The sequence below is a fragment of the Ostrinia furnacalis genome, unplaced genomic scaffold, assembly GCF_004193835.3.
Source record: "Ostrinia furnacalis isolate ACB-3 unplaced genomic scaffold, ASM419383v2 OfSCF1306, whole genome shotgun sequence".
In the NCBI taxonomy this organism is placed as follows: Eukaryota; Metazoa; Arthropoda; class Insecta; order Lepidoptera; family Crambidae; genus Ostrinia; species Ostrinia furnacalis.
Genome location: NW_021131545.1, coordinates 528,835 through 556,453, shown reverse-complemented (window position 1 = coordinate 556,453; position 27,619 = coordinate 528,835). Strand labels below are relative to the sequence as shown.

Below are 27,619 nucleotides of genomic sequence, written 5' to 3'. Positions count from 1 at the left end.
AAAAGGTGATAAGAGTTTTTCAGCATCAACTGATAGTACCTGATAGTGTTGGCACGAATAAATGTAAAATTAAATAATTATACTAATACATGAACCTAAAACGTGACAAATATCTTAAAGTTTGACTCTTTCAAGCAAACTAGGTAGGACATCCTGACTGCATCCCACTTAACATCAGGTGCGATTGTGATCAAATACCTGCCGTTATGCATAAAAAAAATGGATGCAGGCAGTGCAGAACCAATCTTTATGGAAATCTTTGGGAGAGGCGTTTGTCCAGCAGTGGACGTTTTGGCTGAAACTGAACGGTGTGACCATTTGTAAGAACCTGTATTGTAGAAATAACAACTAAAAAGTTCATTATATGGCTCATTCGCACCGCCCAGTAACAAAGCATTACAAAACTGATTGCAATGAAAAAAGGAACTGACCAATTACTATACGCACGGCGCGCGCGCAAGTGTGCGGGATCGATGAACTATAGAACGTAAATAAATAAAATACCGAAATTAGGCGATGTCGAAATATATCTTACTTCATTGGCTTTCTTTTTGTACGAAGAACTGGGAAGTTTTAAATGCTGCTGAAACGTTTTTTTCAGTTTTAGATTAATTTCCTATCCTGTTTGTTCTAGTTGCTGATCTAGCTGATCAGAAGGTATCTAATAGTTTACATAATATTATTAATTTTTATTCATGATGTAATAGATTATACGATGATAAATTGATTTTTATTAACTGGAAAGTTAAATGCTGCTGGAATGTTTCTCTTTACCACATGTTACAAATACTGAAAAATTGTTTTTTATTTATATAAATATAAAAGAATTCGTTGAATCTTTCTATTTAATCGTGACATGTCTTGTTAGCTGTCCTTGAATAAATAAATGTACTGAAAATTGCGGGAAAAGTTTACGAAAAAATTCGAGACAAGTTGCCACAAGTGAAAATTTGAAGCGAAAAGTACGAAAATGGAAAATTCACTGCTAAAATACAGACACACGTGAATTTACCCATGAAAAGAGTACGTTCTTAATATCTTTAAAAATTAATAAGTTTAAATAAAAATTTCATCGCATTTGTCGTGGGTTTTCAGTTACAAAATCATTATTTAATGATTTTTTGTTCTTTATGTATAAAAAATAAGGGTCATTTTCCCACGCTTCACACGATATCCTCGCCGATCTTTTGAACCCAATTTGGTAAGTAATAAAGGTTATTACAGCTCGTTAGTGAATGTGCAACTGCAAGTGACTCACCGCTCTCTCGTTGTGCACCGTCAGTCGTTCGTGTTCTGCACTCGATACTCGTTCACTTTGCTCGAATTATTTTCACTGAAACAAGAAAGTTTGATATAATATGGCGGCAAATCTGAAAGTTTTCTAAAATAGAAAAAAGAATTGTAAAATACTACTGTACTGTTTTGTGGTAAGACACTAACGTTTTAAACCTTTGGTTGGTGTTCTCGAACAATTAACAAAGTGCATTAATCTGCAAACCAAATATCCCGCTTATCTATCGCATCTAGGCTTTCTTATCATTGCAAGGCTAGGCTAATTTAGTCCTTATCGCAGAAAACCCAAATTTAAGATTTTCAAATTCCTAGCGGCGCCAGCGTCTCAGGCGCCGTCCCATCTCTACGCAATGAGGACTATAGTTTTTATACTTAACAGTTGGCACCTCTGGCGATTGACAGGACCTTACTCTACAGTGGCGCCATCTTGATGAGTGCAAATGCGATAGTCCTCCTACCACTTTAGCGCTCACCAGTTGGTGCCACTGTCTTCGCTACTAGCAAGTGACAGGACCTTACTCTACAGTGGCGCTAACTGGTGAGCGCTAAAACGATAGCCCTCATTACAACAAAGTAGCTCCGTCTATTATACGCTTAGATCATTTATACTATGCTACGGATATTGAAGCGATTTTCATCTGTAGATAGACTGATTCAAGGGGAAGGTTTTTAAGTAGGTACCTATAGTAAATTGGTTTTATGTGCTTTACATTTCACCTGAGCGAAGCCGAGGCAATTCGCTAGTATTAAATGATTAATGCCCCTAAAATCTTTCCTCTAAACATGATGTAACTAAATGTACAATTGTAACACTAAAGACACCCACATGAGTTTTGTGACAAAAACACCTGTGCTAATGAAAATTTTCAATACAAAAGAGTCAATCTTTTATGGAAGATTGCAAAACGGTTTACCGGAAAATTATAAGAAAAACAGTGACTAAGTTACCAAAGTCGTTGTAAAGTCGTAGGGGCGTGTAGTTCCGACAATGTAAAATAGAATCTTGAATTTTTCCTGAGGATATCGTACCTACAAGCCAAATATTTGCGAATATTAGATGAGCAATTTGTCTGGTCAGCTTGAGGAGTATAAGCCAAACTGCCTCTGGTAAATTAGAGAGGGCTCATGAAGTGGAGACTAAATGGGTTCTTGCTTGATGATAATAATGATAGACATGATAGTAGTCCCTATAAAGATAAGTTAAAGAAGCATTCGGATTTGTAGGGCCTATGTGGTTTTTGGGTATCAGTAGTCTCTACATCCAATAAGATTTGATATAAAAGAGGTTACGCATGCTTAATCTTTTTCACTTCTAAACGTAAATACCAAATCAAAGTCGATAAAAATCTCATGAGCATCGTGGGCGGAGCATATGACATCAGCAGCGACTCACGCGTGTCTGCGCGCACCGATCCACTATTACAACACGTCACAACTAAACAATTTCCGACTCTATCCTCATCACAAAAGATCGGTATTGCCACGTCCAAGATGACCAACTTACGCGACTGTAGCAGAAGAAGTAACGCATCTGTGGACATATTGAAGTCTGTTCTAGGTCACTAGGCATGGCGGCTTTTGTTATTGTCATTATCGATTTATAGATTTTATCTCGTTATTATTCATGACATAATGATTTTAATTTACTTTCTGTAAAAGTAGGCAGTTCATCATCATCATTTCAACAACAGGACGTCCACTGCTGAACATAGGCCTCCCCCAATGACTTGACCAATTGACAATGACCGGAAAACGCAATCAGTTCATATTTATGATAATAATTCATAATATTCAGTGTTTTCCACTGAAGATACTAGCAAAGATTATTGGGATTCCATTGCTATAAAACGTCAACGCATCACAAATTCTTAAACAAAGAAGGCGAGGTAAAGGTAAACATAAATTAACAAAAGTAAACACTGTTTATTTACATAAAGGTCATTTTAAATGCTGTTTCATTGCGATAAGTGTGACATGCGAACTGTAAGCATGAATGTTGACATTTTTCGCTATAGATGACCCACGCTGAACTGTCCCACCAAACTTAATGACAGGGGGGCGCTACCATCGTTCAAATATATGGTTTCCAACATGGCAGAAAATCAGAACCAGCGATCCGATATTGACGGTGGGGCGCCCCGCTGTCAATTTCATGGATAGGACTGTTCAGTATTTTGGAACTATACTACATCTCATCACCAGACGATGTAGAGACGATGTCGTAGCACATCAAGAAGCTACGAGTATTTTAGGGCAAGTCAGAGCCTAAAATAGGGCTTACTTGTATCAGCTAAAATATCAAAAAATACGTGTACTTTGGCTCTTCAATTATTGCACTTATTTTTTCTTCGGCATCGTTTCATGCCTTTTAAGGAGTTCTTGGTAGTTCTATTTTACTTAAGTTTGAGTGCTGAATTATGTATAGGCCTATTATGCTTGTAACTGTAATTAATGAATACCAAGATCAATCTAGAAATGTGTATTTACCTATAATTCTACCTAATCGTCAGGTAAATCAGTCGGCATGTTAAATATGTTGGAAGGACCAACATGAGTCATCGGACTGCCGCGATGCCGCCACAACCACGACCAACAAAAACCATTGACTCTGGCACCGTTCGCACAAAAAACGAGTTGTTCGGCAAACTCGCAAAAAGGCTCGGATTCGCCAAGTGATCTGTAGTTGCTTATACTCGTATATCAGTTGAAATTACGCTAAATGTTTGGTTATTTGTTTCAGTAGTTATTAGTCTCTATCAAAAATGCTTCAAACTGGCTTTATCAATATCAAAAGATGTAATTTCATTTGCTTCAACTGAAAGAAATAATCTTTCAGGCGTTTTCTTTTCTCTTTCAATCTGTATTAACTGGGATATAACGTTTAAAGGGATCATCTCTATTATACGACAATATCGCAGAGATCTTAACATTTTGATACAACCAAATTAGTTTTTTTTTCTCTTTAAACATTCTAACAAAGGCAACTGCATTTCTTCCGCCACTTCTTCTTATCATCACCACTAGCCAACGTCCTGATGTGGTGGTGATGCAAGCTTTGAAGGGCGCATAATACATATAGTGCCCTGATAAGAGTTTTTAATCCTAATAAGTTTGTGTGTGTAATGTAAAATGTACGATCTTTTGAAGATCAAGAACGCTGATGTAGGTAGCTTAGTCTTCGTAATTGTGAGGGACTTACTTACCCAAGCAAGCAGTAACTATGTATAATAATCCAGAAGGAACTTGGTCGCATAACTATTGGTACGCTTGGTTGATCTCAAAGTTATTAGTTTTGAAAGTTACTTAAGTCCAGGTCCAATAATATTCAAATGGTTACTGTCATGGCCGCCGCACCTTCCGCGGCCCACGCGCCGCCTGCGCAGCCTGTGTTTACCAAGCTATCCTTGTGTCACACTTATGACTTCAGTAGGTGTTAAAGTGTAAGAATAGACCCCGTTGTAATTGTAGAATTCAAGAGAGTACGCTATTAAGGGAGAATGATAAACCATGATCCTTCAGAGCAGATAATTTTTTTTCAGGCTGTTAAAATTTCACGAACTGAAGTAGGAAACAAACCTAATCTTTTCGGGAGGAAAATATCCTGGCTGTTAAAAGCAAAACATTTACGAGTATGTCTTTATTTTGGGGGCCATTCATTCTTCCTCCCACCTCAACTAGAGCTCTATGGTCCGCTTTGGGTCATCCATCTCCATAATTCTAAGGTGACCACTGCCATTGTCAGGGAGGATATTTCTTTCGTCATACATACGAGGGAAAATACAACTAGGCTTAATATGTATCAAAAACGAGAACTGCTTTACATTGTAGAGTTCTAAAACCATAGTATAAAATGAGTATTATAAAACTTTACTACAATAAAGTGAGTAGGTAATCACATTTGTCTTAAAATTTTGAGAAACAAGAGTTTATTATCAAATTATGTGTTAATTAGAGTCTGAATACGCTTAACCGTGACGTTTACGACTATTTCACTTTTAACAAAGTGCGTACGGAACACGTGTGCGAGATTAAGAATTAGTTTACATCCAAAAACATGTCTTCACTTTTCAAACTGTTCATTGTGAAACAAAAGCTTTGTCTGTACTTTAGATTGAGATAATAGTAAGCTTGTAATGCTAGTTTTCACCATCAATCCCTAATTTTTAAGTGACCCCTACGGTAACACTGAACAGTGAACACATAACAGGAATTTTGTTTACATAGGGGTAACTTAAAAATTAGGGATTGATAGTGAAAACGGGCATAAGTCCCTATTTCTTTAGCTTAATAAGAATCTGATGATGATGATAATGTAGAGTTATCCAGGACACGACCAAAACATGCACTGACTGACTTTTGGAACTATTTGGACCTGAATCTGCCGAATCAATTGGTATTTGCCATCATCAAAGTCATCAAATAAATAGATAGGTTAAATAGATTACACATAATTTTCTTAAAATTATGTGATTTTATTTTAATTTGCTTGTTGCATTAATTTTTGCACGAGTTAAGAGTAGATGAAAAGCAAATAATCAAGAAATTACTTAATTGTTACTAATTGGGTCCTAAGTGCCTACTCATAAAAATGTTAAAATGCAGAAAAACTGATACGTAACTTTTATAACACTTGTAGGCTTTTCTAAATGAATAATGTTTACATGAATGCCTATTATAAATCGTTTATTTAATATTTATTTAATGCTGCTACATGAACGATCACGAACACGTGAAACTATTTTTAATTGTTAATAATAATAAATGGAGCCAAGGAAAATAATGCACAAAATTAATTGACATCAATTAATTGTTTTTTTTTCATTATTTAATGATTGATTACACATCCTACTGATACATGCGTACAAGCAGGATTTTAGTGCGAGCGAATAAATAGTTTTTGCAGAAATAAGTTTTTTACGCCTTTAACAACATCGCTCTTGATTTTCTACACTAATATTATAAAGAGGAAAACTTTGTTTGTTTGTTTGGTTGTAATGAATAGGCTCAAAAACTACTGGACCGTTTTTAAAAATTCTTTCATAAAATTGAATTGTTTTAACTCTTTTTTAAATGATGTAGGTACCTATTTACAGAAACATGATTTGTATAATTCTTATGATTAATAAGAAAATAAAACTATGTAATTCTATTGTAACTCAAAACTATAAAATTTTGTAACATAACATACCTATACAGTTAATGTTAATTTTCATCAATAATGCTTATTGCATTTGATTTTATGCGACTTTCCACAGTGATAGATGTTTTATTTTATATCTTTCACAGTTAATATTAATTGCGTAGCCTACTTCAGTTTTAGTTGTTACTTCATTAAATGAAATACGAGTTTATGATGATTTCGAAATGAAGACGAAAGTGAGTGCTTAAAAATTTTAATTGTGTCTTTGAATAGTAAGCGTAAGTCATTGTTTGAAAGTTTAACGACCCTACATTTTTCAAAAAATGATATTTCTTACTGCGAATAGATAATGGCTGATGGCTATCAATTTCAGTCAAAAAATAGCGCGAAATTTAACATAAATTGTTATCTTCTCTCTAAATCCTACTGCAGTTAATAAATTGCCTGAAAAACATGTTAAAAACTATTTCTGTGAAACAAAAAGAAAATTCACAACCAATTTTGAGGTTCACAGCATGTTAGTAACGCAATTTAAATTTCGACACTTTCACAGACAAGCTAGCTTCTAGAATAATACCTAAGCTAGATAATGCAACCCACATTACAGCATTTGCAGCGCTAAAAATGCTCTAATAGCGTTGTTGCTCGGATCTCAATTTCAGGGGTGATTGACCCCACTCAATAGCCGTCCGTCCGTCCACTCGCTGTGGATACCTACCTTTGTTACCTAACACATCGAATAGTCTGCATTGCCGTTATTCAACTGTTATAAGTTATTACTAACATTGACTTGAAAACTACGTGTAACACGACGTTAAGAACAAACGGGCAATTATGCAAAGCGACAGAACATAATCTATGATTCACCGTGCGTTGTACATACATCTGTGGAATGGTTAATTATCATAGTAATTAAATATGGCAGGTAAACAACGCATGCCAAAATAACTCGAGTTCTTTCACGCGTTTGCCATCAAAGAATAATTACAGCTGTAGCTATAATGCATTGGTTGAATTGAAATTGGAAAACTCTACATGTAGAGCTCAGTAGTTCAAGGTATTTCAATTAATTATTATTGGATTGTGTAAATTGTAGAGGCCTCAAGCCAGCGCACGCGGGTATTCGGTTTGTTTTGAAGTCCAAAGTGGGCCAGGCCTGCGGCGAAACATCTACCGAGCATGCTGCGTGTTTTGGATCACCGAACCTATTCCACTCTACTGTGCGTCACCCGACGCAGACGCAGCTACACTTCAGCACAAATTGTCGGTATTTAGGCCATCAGACCGCGGACTCTATTGAGATCACCAGCATACACAAGAAAATCTATTTTTTATCCTCGGCAGTCATTAGCGGACATCTCTCCGGCGACGACTCACTCCAAACAATATGCAGCAAATGCACTTTCATTTTATTATAACGTTATTTTAGCGGGTGAAATTAACGGCTTATGTACGTACATACCTACGTAGGTATTAAAGTATTATATCAGGACTGCCGCTTTCTATTCGGCGCGTGAGCCCGCGCCGTCTGATTAAAGAACAATTAGACTTTACAGTGAGTTATTTTCACGCGGGAAAACTGCTGGTGTGAAAAGGTGGAACGCACTACACCCCCGATGCACGCGTCCGAAAATATCGTCTAATTTTAGAGACTAAACGTGGTGAGTTGACTTTTGGTTTACAAAGAGTTGACTTACCAGAATCTAGCGCTCGCATGTTACAGCGTTCGTTGGCGAATGTGTTTATTTCACTGAAATTATTTTTGTTCGCGTGGTCGCTCGCCGCTCGCGCAGATTCCGGTCGTGTGGCGCCCGCCCGGGCGGTGTGCCGACTGGCGAGCCGAGGGCCCGTCGCGCGACCCGATGCGCGCGCGCCGTGCCAAAGCACAGTGCTTGCGCTTCTTGCATTGGACACTTGGACCAACTTTGGTTGCAAGTATTCCAAACGGTGCTTGTGGTCAAGTCCAAGAAGAAATCTAAAAAATGATTAAATTATTAATAAATCAAATCAACATAGTGATTGATGTAAGTAGAGCATAAACCCAAACAATTAACCACTATCGACTTACCTTATTAGACATAATGTTTGATGTCTTTTTTTTGTGACCACCAGTGTGATTTTCCTCTGTACGTACTGCAAACTGGAATCGAACCCAAGACATGACTACCGGTTCATTCTCCAGTCGATATCGAGGCATTATTATTTTCAAACAAAACTTTTTTCGTTTGTTTATATTGGACCCAACAGTCCCCAACTGGGAATCGAACCCAAGACATGACTTCCGATTCGATTCTCCAGTCGATATCGAGGCATTATTCTCTTCAAACACAACTTTTTTCTTTTGTTTATATTGGACCCAACATAACCAATATTGGCCAAGCATTCACTCGGCAGCGTCCAACATTGGCGGCCACTTTCTGTGTCTGTAGCTGGAAAACGCGCGGCCGCGCGCTGCAACCATTCATCCATTGAATCAGTGTTAGTTCCAGTCTTGCGGCTAGGTGTTAACAGCGCATCAGACGGTGCTGTGCTAACACCGTGATTATGTTAAATGATGTCATCGCAAACAGCCTTTTTGTGCGTCATTTTGTCACTAAGATTTTGGGTGCAGGCGTTTTAATGCTGGTTCTAGAATCTACACTTTTATAAAGTCATATTGCAAACATATCTGTATTAAAAGTATAACTTAAAAGGATGAGATTCAAAACTTTGTAATGTGACTTGTGAATGAGTAAAATATTTTGTATTTTTTTTTATTTGGAAGGTCAACATTTATGCCCGTTTTTACAAACGATGCTTGCTTAAGTAAAGCAGCAAATCGTGTCGATTGGTTTGTGTGTCACCCTGGGCGTCCACGCGCACTGTGAGACCTCATAGTAATGTTAGTGAATACGGGTGTTAACCTCCGTATGCTATTAGTTCAAATAAGTGGCTACAATATTCATTATAAGTTTCAAATCCATCTATACTCAGGCACAATACCCACGCGTTGCATTGGCATTATTAAGGTGAAAGGAGTAGGTATTTGGAATCTTTGTTGACAGTGTGTAGGCAACCTAGCAAACAGTCCTTGTCATATCCTAGGCTGTGTGTCACGTCTGGCGTGTGCATGCAAATTGGATGTTGCATATCGTCTGTGTAGTTTTAACAGGGCGTAACTCAAAAAATCTGCGTTTATGAGTTTTATTTACTCTCCTGTAAAGTCGAATTTTCATTTTTTGACTTGCGCACCAAAATCAAAAATCAAAATCAAAAATATTTATTCAGTTTAGACCACAAGTGGCACTTATGAACGTCAATAGAAAATAATAAAAAAAGAAAAAGGTAGCCCTTATGGGGCACTTTACATGTCTCCTTATCTTTTGGGCCCTACCAGCGCTTCGAGACAAACATATGGCCGTTACAACTTGAAAGACAAAGATGTGACAATGAATAATATTTATTTAGTAAGTACTCCAAGCCTGAAAGATGGATAGAAAAAAATGTTCTCGATCCCAAAAAACTACTGCTGCTTTTACCATTACGCGATAAAACAAGATCTCGAAATTAAACCCATTGTTTGTCTTATATACAGGTATTCTACCTTTGTAACTAAAATCTGAATGTTAATTTGTTACATTTTTAAATCCGTGATTGAAAATGAGCCTGCGGGAATATATTGGAGCCGGATATGTAAAAAGTTATCAACCGATATTATAACTGTAACAGACAGCACTAAGAAAGTAGAGAATATTATTTAATTTACAAACGCAGACAGATAAAATAATATGAGCGTTAAAAATTGGCAAGTTGTTAGTTCTGATACGACTAGTTCCTCAAAAGTCAATGGACATTTTAAAATTAATGTTTGTGCGTTTGTTCCGATTTTTGTCTGTGAAATAAATAATCAGGATGTTAAGTTATTAAATGGTTAGACAGTGATTGTTTACAGGTAGGTAATTAGGTACATACAATCGGCAGAACATTAGAAAAATAGAATTTGTTACCACTGCATAGATGTTAGTATGTATCTACCGTCAACGTTTCATGCAAGATTGATTCACAAAAACAAGAAAGAAATCAAAAATAAAACAACATGATATGTTACAGAATCGGAATGTCTATTCTAAAACATAACTACAAAATAATTAACTAAAAATCAACTACTTATAATAAAGGAAATTAACTAATTAAGAAAATATCAAATAAATAACTAACATAAGTTTTGCGGCTTTGGTGGTACACTATAGGACGACAATGTTATTTGCGAGTTCCTTCGTATTGCAAATAAAAAATACTGTAACTGATTTAACTAAATGCAACTAAATACTTAATTAAACTAAATGGAAACACATTTTATAAAGGGCAACACTAAGGCAGTGTACGAGCTTATTATTTTCAAAGCAAGTGAGTGATTCATTCGAGATATACATTATGTTTACAAATTATGTTCACCAAATAATTTATATTTTTGCCATATGTAGCAAATAGTCTGTCTAAGTATATTAAATTGTTTTAGACCCATTTGTGCCAATTTATTATTCTCTTCGCAAGAAAATTAAATAGCTTCTAATTCAAATGCTAGTATGAAATGAATTATTATAAGATCATTTTATTTATTAAATATTTTGTGTAATTTTCAGGCCATATCTTGTCAGGTACTGGAGTCTGGTTCTTAGTTCTTTTTATTGCAGTATTTCGAGGCCTATAAAACTGTTTTCTTTAAATACGACGTTTATATGTGTAAAAGTTTAAAAAATTATGTATAAGTACTAAATATTAAGTCTCACTATTGCTAACCATATTTGAAAGAGAGAAATTGGAATTTATTAAATCGTTTATTTTTCCTGTAAATTAGTTTAACATTCATAAAATATGTTACAAGATTCATCAGAAATCACTCTCGTGGCGAAGGCTTCCGTAAATTATTATATTCGTATCCACAGTAATTTCTTATTCTAACTAACCTACAGTAGTTTTGTCTCGCTCAAATGTAAGGATTTGAGGAAGACAGCAATAATCGTCTAGGTAGTTGTCCTCGAAACTGATTAATCTAATTAAGTGTACAAGCTGACTTCAATAAATGCAGGTTGGCGACACTATGTGTCATTGCGCACTATTATTCCATACTCAAGAAATGGTTCAGAAACTTTTTATTAATTTATCAACCTGGATGAATTTGTGCCAGCATATTTGAGAAAACTGGAATTATTAGAAAATAGGGATACATCTATTTACACACTTATAAGTTATAATAATATCAAGGGTATACATCTCGCAGTATAAGGGCAGGTATATAATACAGTCAGGTCATTTGCTTATCCTGACGAGAGGCGAAAGTTTATACAGATGGATACACAGCTTATATTACATGTTTTTTTTTTCGTTTTCAACCAAATTAGCTACATCTATTTTTATGATAAGCTCCTTATTTTTTTTTGGTCTTTCTATCGGACGAAACAAAAAGACGAAAAAAGAGTTTTCATAATGTACACACAACGCTCTGTATGGATTTATTAATCTTTCAGAATTTATACGTACCAGTTCAATTTATTATCACTAAGTAAGTATACTGTTTTAACACAATCATCATCGATATACACTAACATCTAACGTAGCTTTTAAATATACATTTATATTTTACATTGACAATTTTATATCAATTCAGCAGTCAAGTTATAAAAATATCTTCATTATATTTACTGTCGGCAAGTAATATCATGAGGTTTGAAAATCTGCAATTCAATATGCAAAAAGCAGTTTTATACATAAGAGAGAAGAATCATATTGAATTTTATTTTCAGTCCTCTTACTACTAAATATTTTACAGCAATTCATAAAAGAGCTAGTATTCAGTAAGTGTCTAAGTGACAAATAATGGTCATAGACTTATAGATGACCCACCAAACTCAATGACAGGGGGGCGCTACCATCGTTCAACTATATGCTTTCCAACATAGCAAAAATCGGAACCAGCGATCCGGTATTGACGGTGGCGCCCCACTGTCAATGTCATGCATAGGACAGTTCAGTATTTTGGAACTATATCTCATTTAACGACGGCAGCCCTTTTGTAACGTCATTTGATACATTGACATTGGCAGACATATTGTGTGTTATGTCAGTTGGTGTCATCATTTAAAACTTATTGATACTAGGCTTATAACATGCAATTTTAAACACCTAATTTGACATCAATTCAAATTCAAAATTTAAAGTATCCAAATCATAGAATCGCACTACTGGAAATTTAAAAACAAAGATGTATCTAGTTACATATTTTGCTGCGTATTTCTTATCACCAACATAGCAGCCCCACAAGATTTAGGCTTAGGAATCAGTCACTGTACTGCATTTACAATATACAGTTATTATAAATACTAATTCGTCTAGAGGTTACCACAAAAGTTTGATCTTTTATCACTATTGGAGTATGTTTTTCGTGAGGTTTGTCAATTTGCAAGTGACAATATTATGTGCTAGGTCCGTATTGTTATCACTCAAAACGATTTAATCTCGAACATAGATTTTGTATGTCGTTTAAATATACAGACCGTAGATATCAATTTATTAAAATTTTATTAAGCTATTTGATTAATTTCATTGTAAATATAAATAATTATTACTAACTTTACAACAAACTGGTATAATAGCTTATGTCATTTAAATAAAAAAATCGCAAAAACTGTCACAAGTTTCAAGCCATCAAACACATTTAATTGTAACTTTACAAATCAACAAACCCATTTTGTACTAGCCGCGCACAATATCACCATTTTAACATCACTAGTTTGTTTTGTCACTCACTAGTCACACCCGGCGCTCACTAGTCGATCTCGTCGCTCACTAGTCACACCCGTCGCGCACTAGTCGATCTCGTCGCGCACTACTTCTTAGTGGCAGCGGGCTCTTTGGCCGGCAATCATTTGTTGGGCGTGGTCAGACCGAGTGCGGCTGATAGTAGGCGGACGACGTTCTTTTGTTCAGCAGCGTCGTTTTCTGAAAAACATAATGGAAGTTTATAATATAACGAGGCATTTTGACGTTACCTACTATAGGAATACGTAAATGTTATAACATTAACGTATCTCGTGATAAAAAGGTGCCCGCTCAGAATTAATCAAAATATGCGTGTACGCGTGCCTCGACACTGGTTTTCAGCGGGTGCTTCTGTGCCTCACCAGCCAACCACCGGTTTAAACCACTGGTGAAACGGTTCAATAACCCAAGAATGTAACAATAAGCTAAAGCCTGCTCCGTGAGCACGTAGAATCCCGTCCAATGACCCTAAGCTGCCCATCCTTATCGCTCGCGCGTAATTATTATTGCTGTCGCGACTGTGCGACGCGCGCCCGCAGTGAGTGTGCGAACGCGACAGCAACATAATGACGCGCGAGCGATAAGGATGGGTAGCTTGGGGTCATTGGACGGGATTCTACGTGCTCACGGACCAGGCTGTAGGCATCCGCTAAGAAAGGATTTTAATCAAATCTACCTCCAAGGGGATAAAATAGGGGATGAAAGTTTGTATGAATCTTAACGCGAGCGAAGCCGCGGGCAAAAGCTAGTTAGAAATAAAAGCGGCACTGACCGTCAGCACCAGTGACGTGTTTCTCCAGGTTGAGCTTTTCCTGGGCGACCTGGTAGATGCCCTCCTCGATGGTGCCAGCGCTCAGCAGTCGGTAGATCGTCACCGGCCGCGTCTGCCCCATCCTGTGGCACCTGCAAGCGGAATTAACTATTAGATGTGTTTCATATTATGTATGTTAATAGCGCCATGCCACTCCAGGCACAGATCCCTAGATTAGAAGCGCCAAAAGAAAAGAAGGGGGCGCTTTGTGAAACGCCCAGTTGGTTTTTTGAACACATCTACTCGCAAATCAATATCTAGAGCATAGTAACTTTTTTTAGGATTAAAAATTTTATCGTGGCGCCCCCTCCGTTATGATATAATTTTGGCCCAGTTGGAAAAACTGCCGCAGTTTACGTTTGACTTGTCATATTGACGTTTCTTGGGCGAGGTGGATAGTGAGTCGCTTTATCCACGGTGATGGGTATTAAAATAACTTGGTTGGCTTTTCTTTTTCTATAACATTTTTAATAGATTTATAAGGATGTAATGAAGTGTTCTTCAGTCTATCTCCTCCTCTGGTTGACTACGCTCTTCAAAGTCACATATTCGTTCGTTCGTTTCAGCCAAGTGACGTCCACTGGTGGACAAAGGCCTCTCCCCGATTGATTTCCATAACGACCGGTCCTGCGACTTCCGCATCTAGGTATATACTTTGGGGACTCGCCCACACTACGTCTTCCAGTCCGTGGTCGCCACTCGAGAACTTTTCTGCCCCAACAGCCATAAGCTCTACAAGCTTCTCCTTTTGTTTACTATTATTATTAGGCTCCTTTTATTGACTACCCTCTTTCTCCTTCTGTTGACTACCCTCTATCTCCTTCTGTTGACTACCCTCTTTCTCATTATATTGACTACCCTCTTTCTCCTTCTGTTGACTACCCTCTTTCTCCTTTAGTCGACTACCCTCTTTCTCCTTTTATTGACTACTCTCTTTCTCCTTTTGTCGACTACCCTCTTTCTCCTTTTGTCGACTACCCTCTTTCTCCTTTTGTTGACTACCCTCTTCTTTGGTGACTACCCTTTTTCTAAGTTCACCAAGAGCACCCCCAACTCACCTGTCCTCGGCCTGCTTGTCGTTGTACGGGTTGAAGTCGATGTCGTGGATGATGACGGTGTCGGCCGCTGTTAGGTTGATGCCGAGCCCGCCCGCTCGCGTTGATAGAAGGAACACGAAGATGTCTTCCGAGTTGTACTGGTCTATTAAGTCTTGTCTGGAAGTAAATTAATAAAATAAATGAGAAAAAGATGATATCTCATTCTTAAATAAGCTTAACTTTTTATATGGCTTTGTGGAATATATTACCATAATCATTTGACCCTTATTCAATCAGCAAAAGTCCGTAAAGCAATGAGCTGTGCCCAATAGTGATAATACCTTTGTAGTTATCTGTTTCCCGCTTTGCAATAAGGGGAAATCGATATTATATTTAAAACTCATTCTTCTGTTTAAATAGTTGCGGGTTCTAAGACAGTAACGAAGCAACCTATCCCCCGGAACTATTCAACCTTCACAGGCTTTCTGTCGAAGAACCGATAACAGCTTGGGTAAATGAATTCCTTCTGTGGAGATCGTGACTCTGCAAGTGATGATTTTGAATCATCGCCGCGTTACAGAAATTCCGCAACTCGAATGCAAGACAGAATACCCAGTGAAAATATGCCATAACAGTGTAAAATGTCATCAAAATCCATCTATAGAAAGTGTCATCAGTCAATCAGTACTTTTACACATGTAACAAACATACATCCATCTTCACAAAATGTTCACAGTTCACACTTATGTCAACTCAATAGTATAAATATAGATAAATACCGTTCCGTAACTGCCGTCTGTCCGTCCAGCCTTAGGTACCGGTGTCCACGCGCCGCGAGGTAGGGCTCCAAGATGTCCAGCATCATGACAAACTGGCTAAACACCAGCACCCGGTGACCGTTGGCTTTCAGGCGAGGCAGCATTTCATCAAGTTTCTCGAACTTGCCAGAGTCTAGAATTAGGTGTTCGGGGACGCCGAAGGTACGTATACACTGGAAGATCAGAAAGGTTAAATGAGTTTTGCGCCAAATCATCGGTTGCAGACGAATAAGTATTGGGACGAGGGGTGCAGTTATGTAGATTCAACTTAGAGAAAGAGGTCAATCATCGAATTGAACTTGACTGGGAAGATTTCGAGATCTTGTGAACAGAACAGGTTTTTGACCAGTGCCAATGAGGGCTATCGTTTTAGCGCTCACCAGTTAGCGCCACTGTAGAGTAAGGTCCTGTCACTTGCTAGTAGCGAAGACAGTGGCACCAACTGGTGAGCGCTAAAGTGGTAGGAGGACTATCGCATTTGCACTCATCAAGATGGCGCCACTGTAGAGTAAGGTCCTGTCAATCGCCAGGGGTGCCAACTGTTAAGTATAAAAACGATAGCCCTCATTGCTAATTATCAAATACGGCTGAGACCTGGTGTCTTACTAGCCGTGGGTCTCAAAAGAAAGAAAACTCCAGCCACCCTAAGGGCTATGGATCGTGATATTATCAGGGTTTTCTTTGCTTGATAGAATCAGTAATGAGGAGATCCGTAGGAGAACAACAGTAATTGACATATCTGTAACGAGCAGGATCGGTTTCCTTGGAAATCCTGAGGAAGACTTTGTGCAACAGTGGACAGCGCAGGATCAGATGTTATGGAAATACTTGGAGGTAAAAGGTCTTTGTCCAACAATGGGCTTTTGGCTGAAAAGGTCATAAAGTCCGGTCGCCGAGCAGATAGAATTTCGTCCAATGACCCCAAGCTACCCATCCTCATTGCTCGCGCATCGCACAGTCGCGACAGCAAAATAATCACGCGCGAGCGATAAGGATGGGTAGCCATAGGTCAATGGACGAAATTCTATCTTCTCGCCGACCGCACTTTAGACCATTCCGGTGAAAACATCGTAGAAACCACTAACCGCATGCTGTCGCGTGAGCTGATGTATCTGGAAGTCGGACAGGCACAGCAGGTCTTCATACGCGTACTGCTCATTAGTCTCTTTGTAGCCGGAGTCTCGTGCTAGTCTTGCCGCTATAAGCCGCAGTTGTTCTGGCTTGTAGTGGTAGCGCAGGAGCAGAGGGTGGTTGGCTAACTTCCGCATGTCCATCATCATGGACATACCGCTGTGTTCTGTGGTGGCGTGGATCTGTTGGTTTTGAAAGAATTTTGTTTCTATAAGAACAGCTATGGGAACTAATGCCGGCTCTAATCGAAACTACAGAAATTACAGTGGTATAGTCCGGTCGCCGAGCACGTAGAATTTCGTCCAATGACCCCAAGCTACCCATCCTTATCGCTCGCGCGTAATTATATTTCTGTCGCGACTGTGCGACCCGCGCCCGCAGTGAGTGTGCGAGCGCGACAGCAATACAATTATGCGCGAGCGATAAGGATGGGTAGCTTGGGGTCATTGGACGAAATTCTACGTGCTCGGCGACCGGGTTTTAGAAGATTTAACTGTAGTTTGCATCTACAGTTTGTCATCCAATCAAACCCAACCAATGAAGGCTGAGTATTTTCTGACACTGTCTTGGAACCCGCAACGAATTGAATCGAAAAAATATAGTAATTCGAAATCGACTTCCCTCCATCATAAAGCGCGAGAAAAATAACAGGTAGTGTATGACTTTCAAGTGTAATGGCGCATTCACACATGCCGCACACTGGCAAGGCATTTTGAAAGCCGGCGGCATGTGTGGACACGCCATATGAAGTAAAGGTAAATTTTCGTCATCAGCGGAAAATTAAATAATTTATATTAGTCTTGAGACACTACTCTTTCAATTCTTCTAAATAAATAAAAAGGCTGACTCACCGTCCCATCATTAGCCGAGAAACCAGCGATCAGATCTTTGTACAACGCCTCTTGCTTCCTCGACATAGGGCACAGTTCCGTGTGATTTGTCTTCTGAGGCAGGTCTTGTAAGACGTCCCTCTTTAACCTCCTAAGTACAAACGGCTTCATGATCCGTTTCGCTTGCGTTATTTGGCTCTGTTCGAATGCTGGCACGTCATCCTCTTTATTGCCTTCTGCTTTCTTTGTGGTTTTCGCTTTCTGTGAAGGAAAATACACCGTAATTAAATAGTGGGAAGGCTGTTTTTACGATGCCAGCTAGTTTGGCTCATAACTGAGGCACTATGTTTTGACTCTGTCTCTTTCACTCATTCTGTAAACGACAGATAGCATGAGCGATTGCCCTAATCAATCCTTACGTTACTATTTCCATATTTACAACTATCAATATTGCACACATAGATACTACATCGATGAAGCTGAGATGGAAATATTGATGTATGACAACCTATTATTGGCCATATTCATCATCATCAACAACCCTTTACAATCCACTGCTGGACTATGAGCCTCCTCCACTATAATGGAGGGTTTTACCATAATCCATACGCTTAGCAGGCGGGTTGGAGATCGCAGTTTAAAAGATTGATGTTTTTCAGAGAGCGCTGCTGCCCGTTCTCTGATGTGTAGTCCCTAAGTCGCCTCTTACGACACCCGCGGGAAGAGTAATGTAGTCTACTCTGCCGTCACCACACGGCAAATTGGCCATATTAAGAGTTATTTAAGCATCGACTAACCAGTGATAAATTAATAACTACATTATTTTGAACTTACCTTCGCTTAGATAAAACAACGATAAAATTTAACTTTCTCGATCGATTAAGGGTTGACAGTAGTGGAACTCACCGAATTCTTCTGGAACAAGTTTTTAAGGTCCTGGGTCTTTCCGGAAAACATGTGTGGCATCACAAAGCAGAGGAGCGACATCAGTTCTAGCAAGTTGTTCTGAAGCGGCGTTCCCGTCAGCAGGAGGCGGTGTTTTGACTGGATAGATAGATACAAAAACTTTAATCAAAAATGGAAAACTGAAATTCGATAAGTCCTTCGACCTCTGAAAGTTGATCTTGTCAAATAGAAAAGATCGTAACTATTTTTATAGCTGACAACTATTCCACGTTAGCTCTAAAAAAAAATTACGTATCGATATACCTACAATGTACCATCTGTTTCTATTTGTATATCGTAATGATTCGTAATGTAACATTGCGAAGTGAATAAATGATATCACAGAATAATAATAAGTACTACGTACAGAAGTTTTACTTCGCGAAGGTATTTAAAAAAATGTATGCTCAATGTCATTAACAATATGGTGTAATTTAGCCTGTCTCAAGAGTCAAGCACCATTTTGTTGACAAATGTCAGTGATCGGCACTGCGCCGAAGCTATAGGGCTGACTTCGGTAAAATGATGTGACGTGAGGTGCCAAACTGCGGAAAATGGCGGAGGAAATACATGATTTAACATGAATTATCATGAATAATATTAACTACTTATTTACCTCTCAGTGTCTTGAGGCAACTTAAAAAAGTACATTCTGTGTTTTTATTATTATTTAGGCAGTTAAATACTGCACAGTATTTAGTACACCATTTTCTTTATTTTCTTCCAACATACACAAGAATACGCGTGCGTGAGTCAATGTTCGCTCGTATGGGAGGCCTTGTCGAATAGTATCCTGTAGGTGGGCCATCGTGCGTGTTTTGTTTTCGATGTAAACTCGCGGAGATGAACAGGCCTGATGATATGATTATGATCCGTTTCTTTCGGCACGTTATTTTTATTTTTCGGTTGTTATTTTTTAACGACGCAGCTCGAAAAGCGAACGGTAAGCAACAGTCATACGCTTCCTTGGAGGAACACCAGCTGAATTTATTTATACATCTCTATCTATATGCACCTTTAAACTAAGTACTTACTTTGATCTTGAGCAGGTTATCGTACCGCAGCGTGGACATATTCTTGAGCATGTGAGCTTCGTCATACACCACGTAGTGCATGGGTGTTATGCGGAACATTTTGCGCTCCTCGGGACAACTGCTTACCATCGTGTACCTGTGAAGATAATAATGAATTATTATCATCATATCAAGATGTCCCCTTAAAGAAGCCCAAGTTAACAGTAAGACAACCCAGGACCGAGCCGCCTGGAGACACATGACGCGGAGGGCCGACCCCAAATAAAATGGGAATGGGCCAGGCAAAGTAGTAGTATCATAAGATGTCCCCTGTTGAATAAGCATCCCCCAGTGATTTCCAGTTCGGTCTGGAAGCAGCCAGCGCTAGTGTGCAACCTTTATAAGTCATCTGTCCGTCTTGTGAGTGGACGTCTTACGCTTAGCTTGCTTGATGCCCCAGCGCATACGGCCAGGTCGTAATCTACTTGTTTACATTCGTTCCAAAGGCCTCCCCCAAGGATTTCCACAACGACCGGTCCTGCGCCGCCCGCATCCAGGCACCTCCCGTGACCTTCACCAGATCGTCGGTCCACCTAGTGGAGGCCTGCCCACACTACGTCTTTCGGCCCGTGGTCACCACTCTAGAACTTTTCTGCTCCAGCGGTCATCAGCTCTGCAAGCTATGTGCCCCGCCTACTGCCGCTTGATTTTGGCAATTCTGCGAGCTATGTCGGTCACTTTGGTTCTCGTGCGGTTTTCTTCATTTCTGATTCGATCACGCAGGGAAACTCTGAGCAGAGCACGCTCTATCGCCCTTTGGGTTACTTTGGGCCTTCTTGTTTCATCATCATCATCATCATTTCAGCCATATGACGTCCACTGCTGAACATAGGCCTCCCCCAATGCTTTCCATGTTGATCGATTGGCAGCGGTCTGCGTCCAGCGCTTCCCTGCTACCTTTACGATGTCGTCGGTCCACCTTGTAGGTGGACGTCCCACGCTGCGTTTTCCGGTACGCGGCCTCCATTCCAGAACCTTGCTGCCCCATCGGCCGTCAGTTCTGCGTACTATGTGCCCTGCCCATTGCCACTTCAGCTTGCTAATCCGTCGGGCTATGTCAGCGACTTTGGTTCGTTTACGGATCTCCTCATTTCTGATTCGATCTCGCAAAGAAACACCAAGCATAGCCCTCTCTCTCTGCCTCCATAGCACGCTGTGCAACTTTATATTATACAAATGCTTCTTGTTTATATTATAGAAATGAAAAGCCAGCAGATCTTACGTGGTCAAAACGACGTCATAGTTGTCCAATCCCCTCGCGTATTCGATCCTAAGCTGCCTCCGCTCCTCCGGCGGCCCGTAGTACTTGCTGACTCTCAGCGAGGGACACCAACGGGATAATTCACCGCTCCAGTTGTCTGCAGGACAGAATTGAAAATATTAATCGTGTATTTTTTTTAAAACTGTCTATAGGACAGTCGTCTGGAAGAGATCGCTTCATAGCGCATCAAGACCGCCTATATTTAGCCGTCCCGTCCCTTTTGTGTATGTCTTGTTTTTTTGTTTTGTGTGGTGCACAATAAAGTGCTATCTATTTGTAGAGTGAGTTTTTAAAGCATGCGTGGTCAGATTATTATTTAAAGGAGTTGAATTAGATTACATTACATATTAAAAATATTATCCTAAGTAAGAGTTTTAATATTGATAAAAGAACGCACCAAACTAACTTTTGCCTGCAGATTAGCCTAGTTTTTTGGGTCTCAAACTATCTCTGTACCAAATTTAATTTAAATGGTTCAGTGTTTTAAAGTTTTAATGTAAATAGATACTATACAGACGGAGTTACTTTCACACTTATTATATTACAGCACTGGCCCATTTATTGTCCTGTAGCAGTGGAAGCGTTAAAGTAATACTTCAACGCGTATAAGCGCATTTTAAGATTATTAGTAAAAAATACATGAATTTTATATCAGTATGGTATGGTTATAGTTTTATATTGCCTCATAATTCACCAGGGTGTCCACTGCAAATGTTCGAAAAAATTCCCTGACTTTTCCCTGACTTTCCCTGACATTTTTTTCAAAATTCCCTGACCAACTATGTATACAACGTGTCCCAAAATTCAAGGATAAGCCGACGCCACAGGATGGACATAGTCATGACTACTTTAGGAAAAATAAGGAAAAAAATCTATCTCAATTATTTTTTAACTTACACAATAAATGATGAAATTCAACGAAAATTGACACACCTTATGANACTAGTCTGCACTCAATAATCAAATCAATAAATAATTAAAAAAATATATAAATAAACATAAGTTATAAGTTGCACTTTCACATCGACAATAGAAAATATATCATTTTACTGAAACAAAAAAGTACAACTATTAAAACAAAAAGAAGTAATCTAGTTATGACAAAAAAAATCATAACATAGATCACTCTAATCCTGAAAAAAAAACTGTATGAAAGTAATCTAATTATGAACAAAATTATGTCATAATTTAGATCAATCCACTTCATTAGATAAAAAACTAAAAAGGAGTAATATAATTATGACTAAAAACAAAGTCATAATGTAAATCACTCCAAACCTGAAAAAAAAAATGCTTCGATAGTCAAGATCAAAGGTCTTTCTAGAGCATAAATTAATTAAATCCCTCATTTTACAATCACTGACAAATTTCGGGAGACAAACAGTGTATTGGTAGACAAAATCTCAATGTTTCCCTGACTTTCCAGGTGACCCCTCTATTTCACTGACTTTCCCTGACTGCTATGAGCTTCCCTGACTTTTCCCTGACTTTCCCTGACTTTCCAGAATGTGGACACCCTGTTCACTTACCTAATGTAGAAGCGGGTACCACAACCAAATGCGTGCCCCTAGCCTGCCCGGTCTCCTTCAAGTGTGCGAGGAAGGCTATCACTTGCACTGTCTTCCCCAGCCCCATCTCGTCAGCCAGGATTCCGGAGACTCCTTGCTTGTGTAAGACGGCCAGCCAGTTCAGACCGACCAGCTGGTAAGGGGCTAGTTTTAGACTGCAACGAGAGAGTAGTATTTTAAATATGTACATCGGAATGAGGTCTATCGTTTTAGCGCTCACCAGTTAGTGCCACTGTAGAGTAAGGTCCTGTCACTTGCTAGTAGCGAAGACAGTGGCACCAACTTGTGAGCGCTAAAATGGTAGGAGGACTATCGCATTTGCACTCATCAAGATAACGCCACTGTACGAGTAAGGTCGTGTCAATCGCCAGGGATGCCAACTGTTAAGTATAAAAACGATAGCCCTCATTGGTCTAATTCTAATATTAGGTATTGAGAGACCATTTGTTAAAAAGGCTCTTACAAATAAGCATTTAAAGAGTCCTTTCTCAAATATTTGCAATAGATTTCTTGACTGTATTTTTAGGTTGGTATTAATTTATTATTTACCATAAAAATTCCACTTGCATTACACTTTCTAACAGGAAACGCACTTTTTGTGTGCCTCAGCTGATAGCATCATCATCATCTTTCCAGCCATTGCTGAACATAGGCCTCCCTCAATGATTTCCATAGCTACACGTCCATAGTACAGTGGTAAGTGGCAGTGACTCTTTTTGGGTTTGATTCTTAGGTGATACGCAATAAGATCATCAGCTGCTGCATCTATAGGGTGGTGGTACAGTCACTTGACAAGTACTGGAGTTGTGAACTTAGTAGGTAAGGCATCTCATTAGGTTAGCTACCAAGGATGTGACGTCACTATTGTCTCACCTGGGGGCCAGTATGCCGGGCTGCTTCAGGCGGCCGGCGCCTGCCGCCACGGCCGATTCCAACTGTTGCGCGAGCCCTACGCACTTCTTCATCAACCGCTGGATATTGTTCCTTGTGGTTAGCAGTTCTTGCGTAGAGTTTAGCAGCTCTGTGCTTAGCATTTTGTTGTTGTTGAATTTTTCTACCTGTAAATGAATGATAAATTGATTCTTTACCACACTGGGCACACCGCTATGCGCAAATAAAGTCGGAATGGAAGTCGGACCCACAAGAACATAACGTCGTAACGTCAAACCCTGTATGCAGGCTAATGAGCAACATAATAATACCACCGACTTTCAGTTGGCCTATAGTTGGGCCCGATATTAATTTGTATTAAGAAACGGCCGATAGAAAATCGGTGTAATGTGAGCACTTTCATACATCTCCATACTGATTAACGACCGACCCAACTATCGGCCAACTAAAATCGGTGGTCTGCGCCTAAGCTTAACATACTGTTTCGATAACACATTTTACATAATATGCAAGGGGTTTTATGAGCGATCAGTTTCATGCAAAGAATCAGCATACTCTGCATTACCAGAAAGGAACATGCTGATCAAATTTCATAACAGACGTTACGTATTTAAGCGCCCGCGCATAGTAGATTACTAATCACCACGTGTTCGTTTTTGTTATGGTGACGGCGGCTGAGTGATTAGATTTATCAAAAAAATTATTAGAAAAACATGGTCAAAACACATAAAAAAGTAGAGCATTTTGTAAACTAAATTATGTAAAACAAAGAACCGGCTAGACTTCGCAGTTTCAATTTGCAAATAAAATAGTATTGTTTTATACATGCAGGATAAATTAGATTGTCTGTAAACAGCTAACAGTCTGTATATTAATAAGTTGGAAAAAAGTTACTTACCATATCCAACCAACCCTTGAATGGTCTCTGTGATATGATGGCTTCAGCCTTCTTCTGTGAGCAACCACTGAGCAGTGATAACTCATTCATATTGCTAGTGTTGAGGAAGTCAAACACTTTCTTCTTGTCGCCCACTAGATCATCGGTTATTTCGTTGTCAGAGTCGTCACTTAAAGAGAAGGCAATACTATTAATAAGTTTCCTGGGTTAGTAGGCCTCCAGTTAGTCACTTTGACTTTAAAGTTTATTGAGGCTGATTAAAAAACGAAAAGCATGACGCGCGACGTTGCTGTTTTGTCAACATTCTCATAGTTTAGCATATACGCTGAAAACCAGCTTCTCGACATGACGTTTGTGTCATGTCGCGATTTTGCTGAGCGGGCGCCTGTTCAGCATATTTTTAAGATAGCCATGTCTACTCTTGTCCATATTGTGCTGAATAGACTTTATATGTATAATATATATTCTAATTTAGCTGCTAGCAGACATACACAAAGCATATGCTTCATCTAAGTTAGAGTCAAGAGTTAATAAAAATTACGATTTAAAAAAATTGTAAGCATTACCTGTCATAGACCCTGTCGTCCTTTCCTTTTCTGACACCATAATCCTCATCCTCACTGCCACTGCTGCCCCTTCTCACCCTTACACTCTTAGCAACATAAGGTTTCCGAGCCACCATACCCCCATTCCCACTTTGAGTCGAAGGACCCCCACTTGTGACTCGAATAATTCCCATATTTCCGTTAGCAGGGCGAGGATTGTTTGAAACACTCGGTCTGCTTGCAGCGAAGAAGGACGAGGTACTCTTGTCATCGCTTTCAGGATCGACTTTGAGTAGATCATCCCTGGAACGTTCCTCGTTCCAACCATGTTTTACGAGTGTATTCTTTACAAGCTGAAAAAAATATTAATTTAAATAATGTCTTTTTATTTTAATTTAGAATTCAGTTGTCTTTTTTAAGGTTTAATTGGCCTATTTATGGAAATGGACTTCTTCAGTGTAAGACTTCAAATTAATTGAGGAAGAGACTGTTAGTACTGTTACTCAATAAACCTTGACGAAAAACTTACTACTGGTGGGAGATCAGGAAACATTTCCAGCATGTTTCTAAACCGCCTCTCTTTGACGGCAGTAGTAAGTTCCATGACGGCTGGCTTCTTCACTGGAGTTGGTGCATCGTCGGAATCGGAATCCTGGATCCTGATACGCTTGTAGACCACAGGAGGGTTCCTCACAACGTTGGGAGCTGGCATTCTGATGTGTTGCTCTAAAAAGTTGTTTTTCTTTTATAAATATTGAAAGTGCTTCCATTAGGCCGCTTTCCGATTTGTCGGCGAGGCAGCGGCATGTCATCTACACGCTCGGCATATGCGGTATCAAAAGCTTACCGAGCGCCTGTATTTCAATAGAGCGTTCTTGATTGGCGCGGCACAGACTCAATCAGGAACGCTCCATTGAAATACACATAAAGGCTTTGAAATACAAATACGCTTGGTAAGCTTCATAGAGTATATTTTAGTAAGCTGCTGATGTCGTGCTGTTGCCGCACCGGCAAGTCAGAAAACGGCCTTAGGAGAGCAGCAGGCAACAACTAGCTCGGCCTAGCCCTACAATTCTGACAACTATTTTAACAAGACTATATAACAATTGTAAAAATACCTAAAACTGTGTGTTTAAAATAAATCTTTTTTATTTTTATTTACGTATCTTTGGCAATAAAGGGAGCATCTTCAATCATGTAATGTGTGTGTCAAGCTATATTATACTAAAATAATATTTCAATAAGTAAATTGAGTTGATTGACACCACTAATCAATCAATTGGCACAATTTTTATGAGCTCTCAAAACATTATTCCCTCACATTCTTTGCTAATAGGAACTGTGATCAATACAACTGTTTATTGATTTTTACCAATTCAAGTCTAGAAAAATACCATGATTTTGGGTCTGTAAGATTGCACAGAAAAATGGTTTTAGGCTCAAACCAAGCTAGCTTTATGTGGTATTCTAGTTGCTAATTTGACTTCAAGTTTTTTCTATACATATTTGCTTTAGAGGGTTCATATATTATGGGATATACATGCAACTATACCGACTGGTTTTTATGTAAAAATCCATATATGTAGGGCATACTATAAGTTTTGGTGAGAAAATATTGGGGCAAACATTGGAAAAAAAACTTTTTTCTATAGCAAAATATAAAATCCTGTAAAGGCTGTGTAGTGCTGCTGTAGCTTATTCGAAGTTCATAATTTAAAACTCTAAACATTAAGCGGCGTGAGAAATGAAAAGAATTAATGAACATAATACCACACGAAAAAACCACATGAACACAAAAAATAGCCTTGGTCATTTTATAGGGTCTGAACCCCTCGTGGTGCAAGAGTTCGTCAACAGAACGTATGATAATTAAATGCAGTGAGTATAATCATGGTACTTACGGGAATTCGAAGACGATGCCACAACTCTTACGGAATCGCTAGACCCCGTCTCATTCGGCTTTCTTTGAAACCTATACTGCCTCAAATAACTTATCATACTAGGGCTATTACCGTCCGACATCTTGGCAAAGAAACTATGAATATGTTAAGAGTTGATATCCAAGACAGAGAAAGTTCTTTGATAATTATTGGAAAAGTTTTACGTGAAAAAATACCACTCTACGAGAGCAATGCGCGAGAAGTCAACACCACGGCCATTTTTATCCGCGACACTGCATGTAGTGTTGTGGAACCAATGAAATGCAGTAACAAAAATGACAGCAAGAGAATCCACCAATGAGCGTAAAGTATAATAAATTTTAGCCAATCAACACGAGGGTACCCCTTCATTGACAAATTAAAATTTCAAATCATGGGCAAAAAAAATCAAAATAGAGAAGTGGCCAATAGACTTTCCGGTTCTAATTGAATTGTATATTAGATATCTCGATTTTAAAATATTATGAATCCCAACCCAATACAAGAATTGGATTACAAGTTAAATGTAAAGGTGCAAACCGTGCAAAGCATTTTAACGGGTGTCTCGGTAGTGAGAAAGAAAATTTATTTCGTAAAATAATTTTTACAAGTTTTAGCTCTCGATTGAGCTAATCGAGCTAATATTTTCCGGTTTTTTGAT

The 27,619-nt window shown here is 38.8% G+C and overlaps 2 protein-coding genes across 3 annotated transcripts in view; both read right to left on the bottom strand.

Annotated features, from left to right (window-relative positions):
- The window catches only part of LOC114352294 (calphotin), a 30,516-nt gene extending 22,222 nt beyond the window's left edge, over nucleotides 1-8,294 (bottom strand). For both annotated transcript variants that reach the window (XM_028303833.1, XM_028303835.1), the window contains exons 1-2: nucleotides 8,131-8,294; nucleotides 1,259-1,333 (exon numbers count right to left, since the gene is read on the bottom strand). The gene's annotated coding sequence lies outside the window, so the exon portion shown is untranslated. The remainder of the gene's footprint in view (nucleotides 1-1,258; nucleotides 1,334-8,130) is intronic.
- A 2,572-nt stretch (nucleotides 8,295-10,866) lies between these two features.
- Etl1 (SWI/SNF-related, matrix-associated actin-dependent regulator of chromatin, subfamily a, containing DEAD/H box 1) lies at nucleotides 10,867-27,284 on the bottom strand. The gene is made up of 15 exons (XM_028303838.1): nucleotides 26,941-27,284; nucleotides 25,569-25,765; nucleotides 25,061-25,392; nucleotides 24,495-24,663; nucleotides 23,579-23,763; nucleotides 22,667-22,860; nucleotides 21,099-21,234; nucleotides 19,838-19,973; nucleotides 18,765-18,902; nucleotides 17,880-18,119; nucleotides 16,983-17,210; nucleotides 15,859-16,070; nucleotides 15,101-15,256; nucleotides 14,004-14,134; nucleotides 10,867-13,411 (listed from the first exon to the last, which is right to left on the bottom strand). The coding sequence occupies exons 1-15, from the start codon at nucleotides 27,059-27,061 to the stop codon at nucleotides 13,335-13,337; spliced, it is 2,652 nt and encodes an 883-aa protein (XP_028159639.1). The 5' UTR covers nucleotides 27,062-27,284; the 3' UTR covers nucleotides 10,867-13,334.
- Nucleotides 27,285-27,619: the final 335 nt, after the last annotated feature.

Coding starts and splice junctions, on each gene's coding strand:
- Etl1 (XM_028303838.1), bottom strand. CDS start 27,061: ATGTCGGACGGTAATAGCCCTAGTATGATAAGTTATTTGAGGCAGTAT. Junction 25,766..26,940: donor GGCATCGTCTTCGAATTCCC/GTAAGTACCATG, acceptor ACAACTTTTTAG/AGCAACACATCAGAATGCCA. Junction 13,412..14,003: donor ACACGTCACTGGTGCTGACG/GTCAGTGCCGCT, acceptor TATGTTTTTCAG/AAAACGACGCTGCTGAACAA.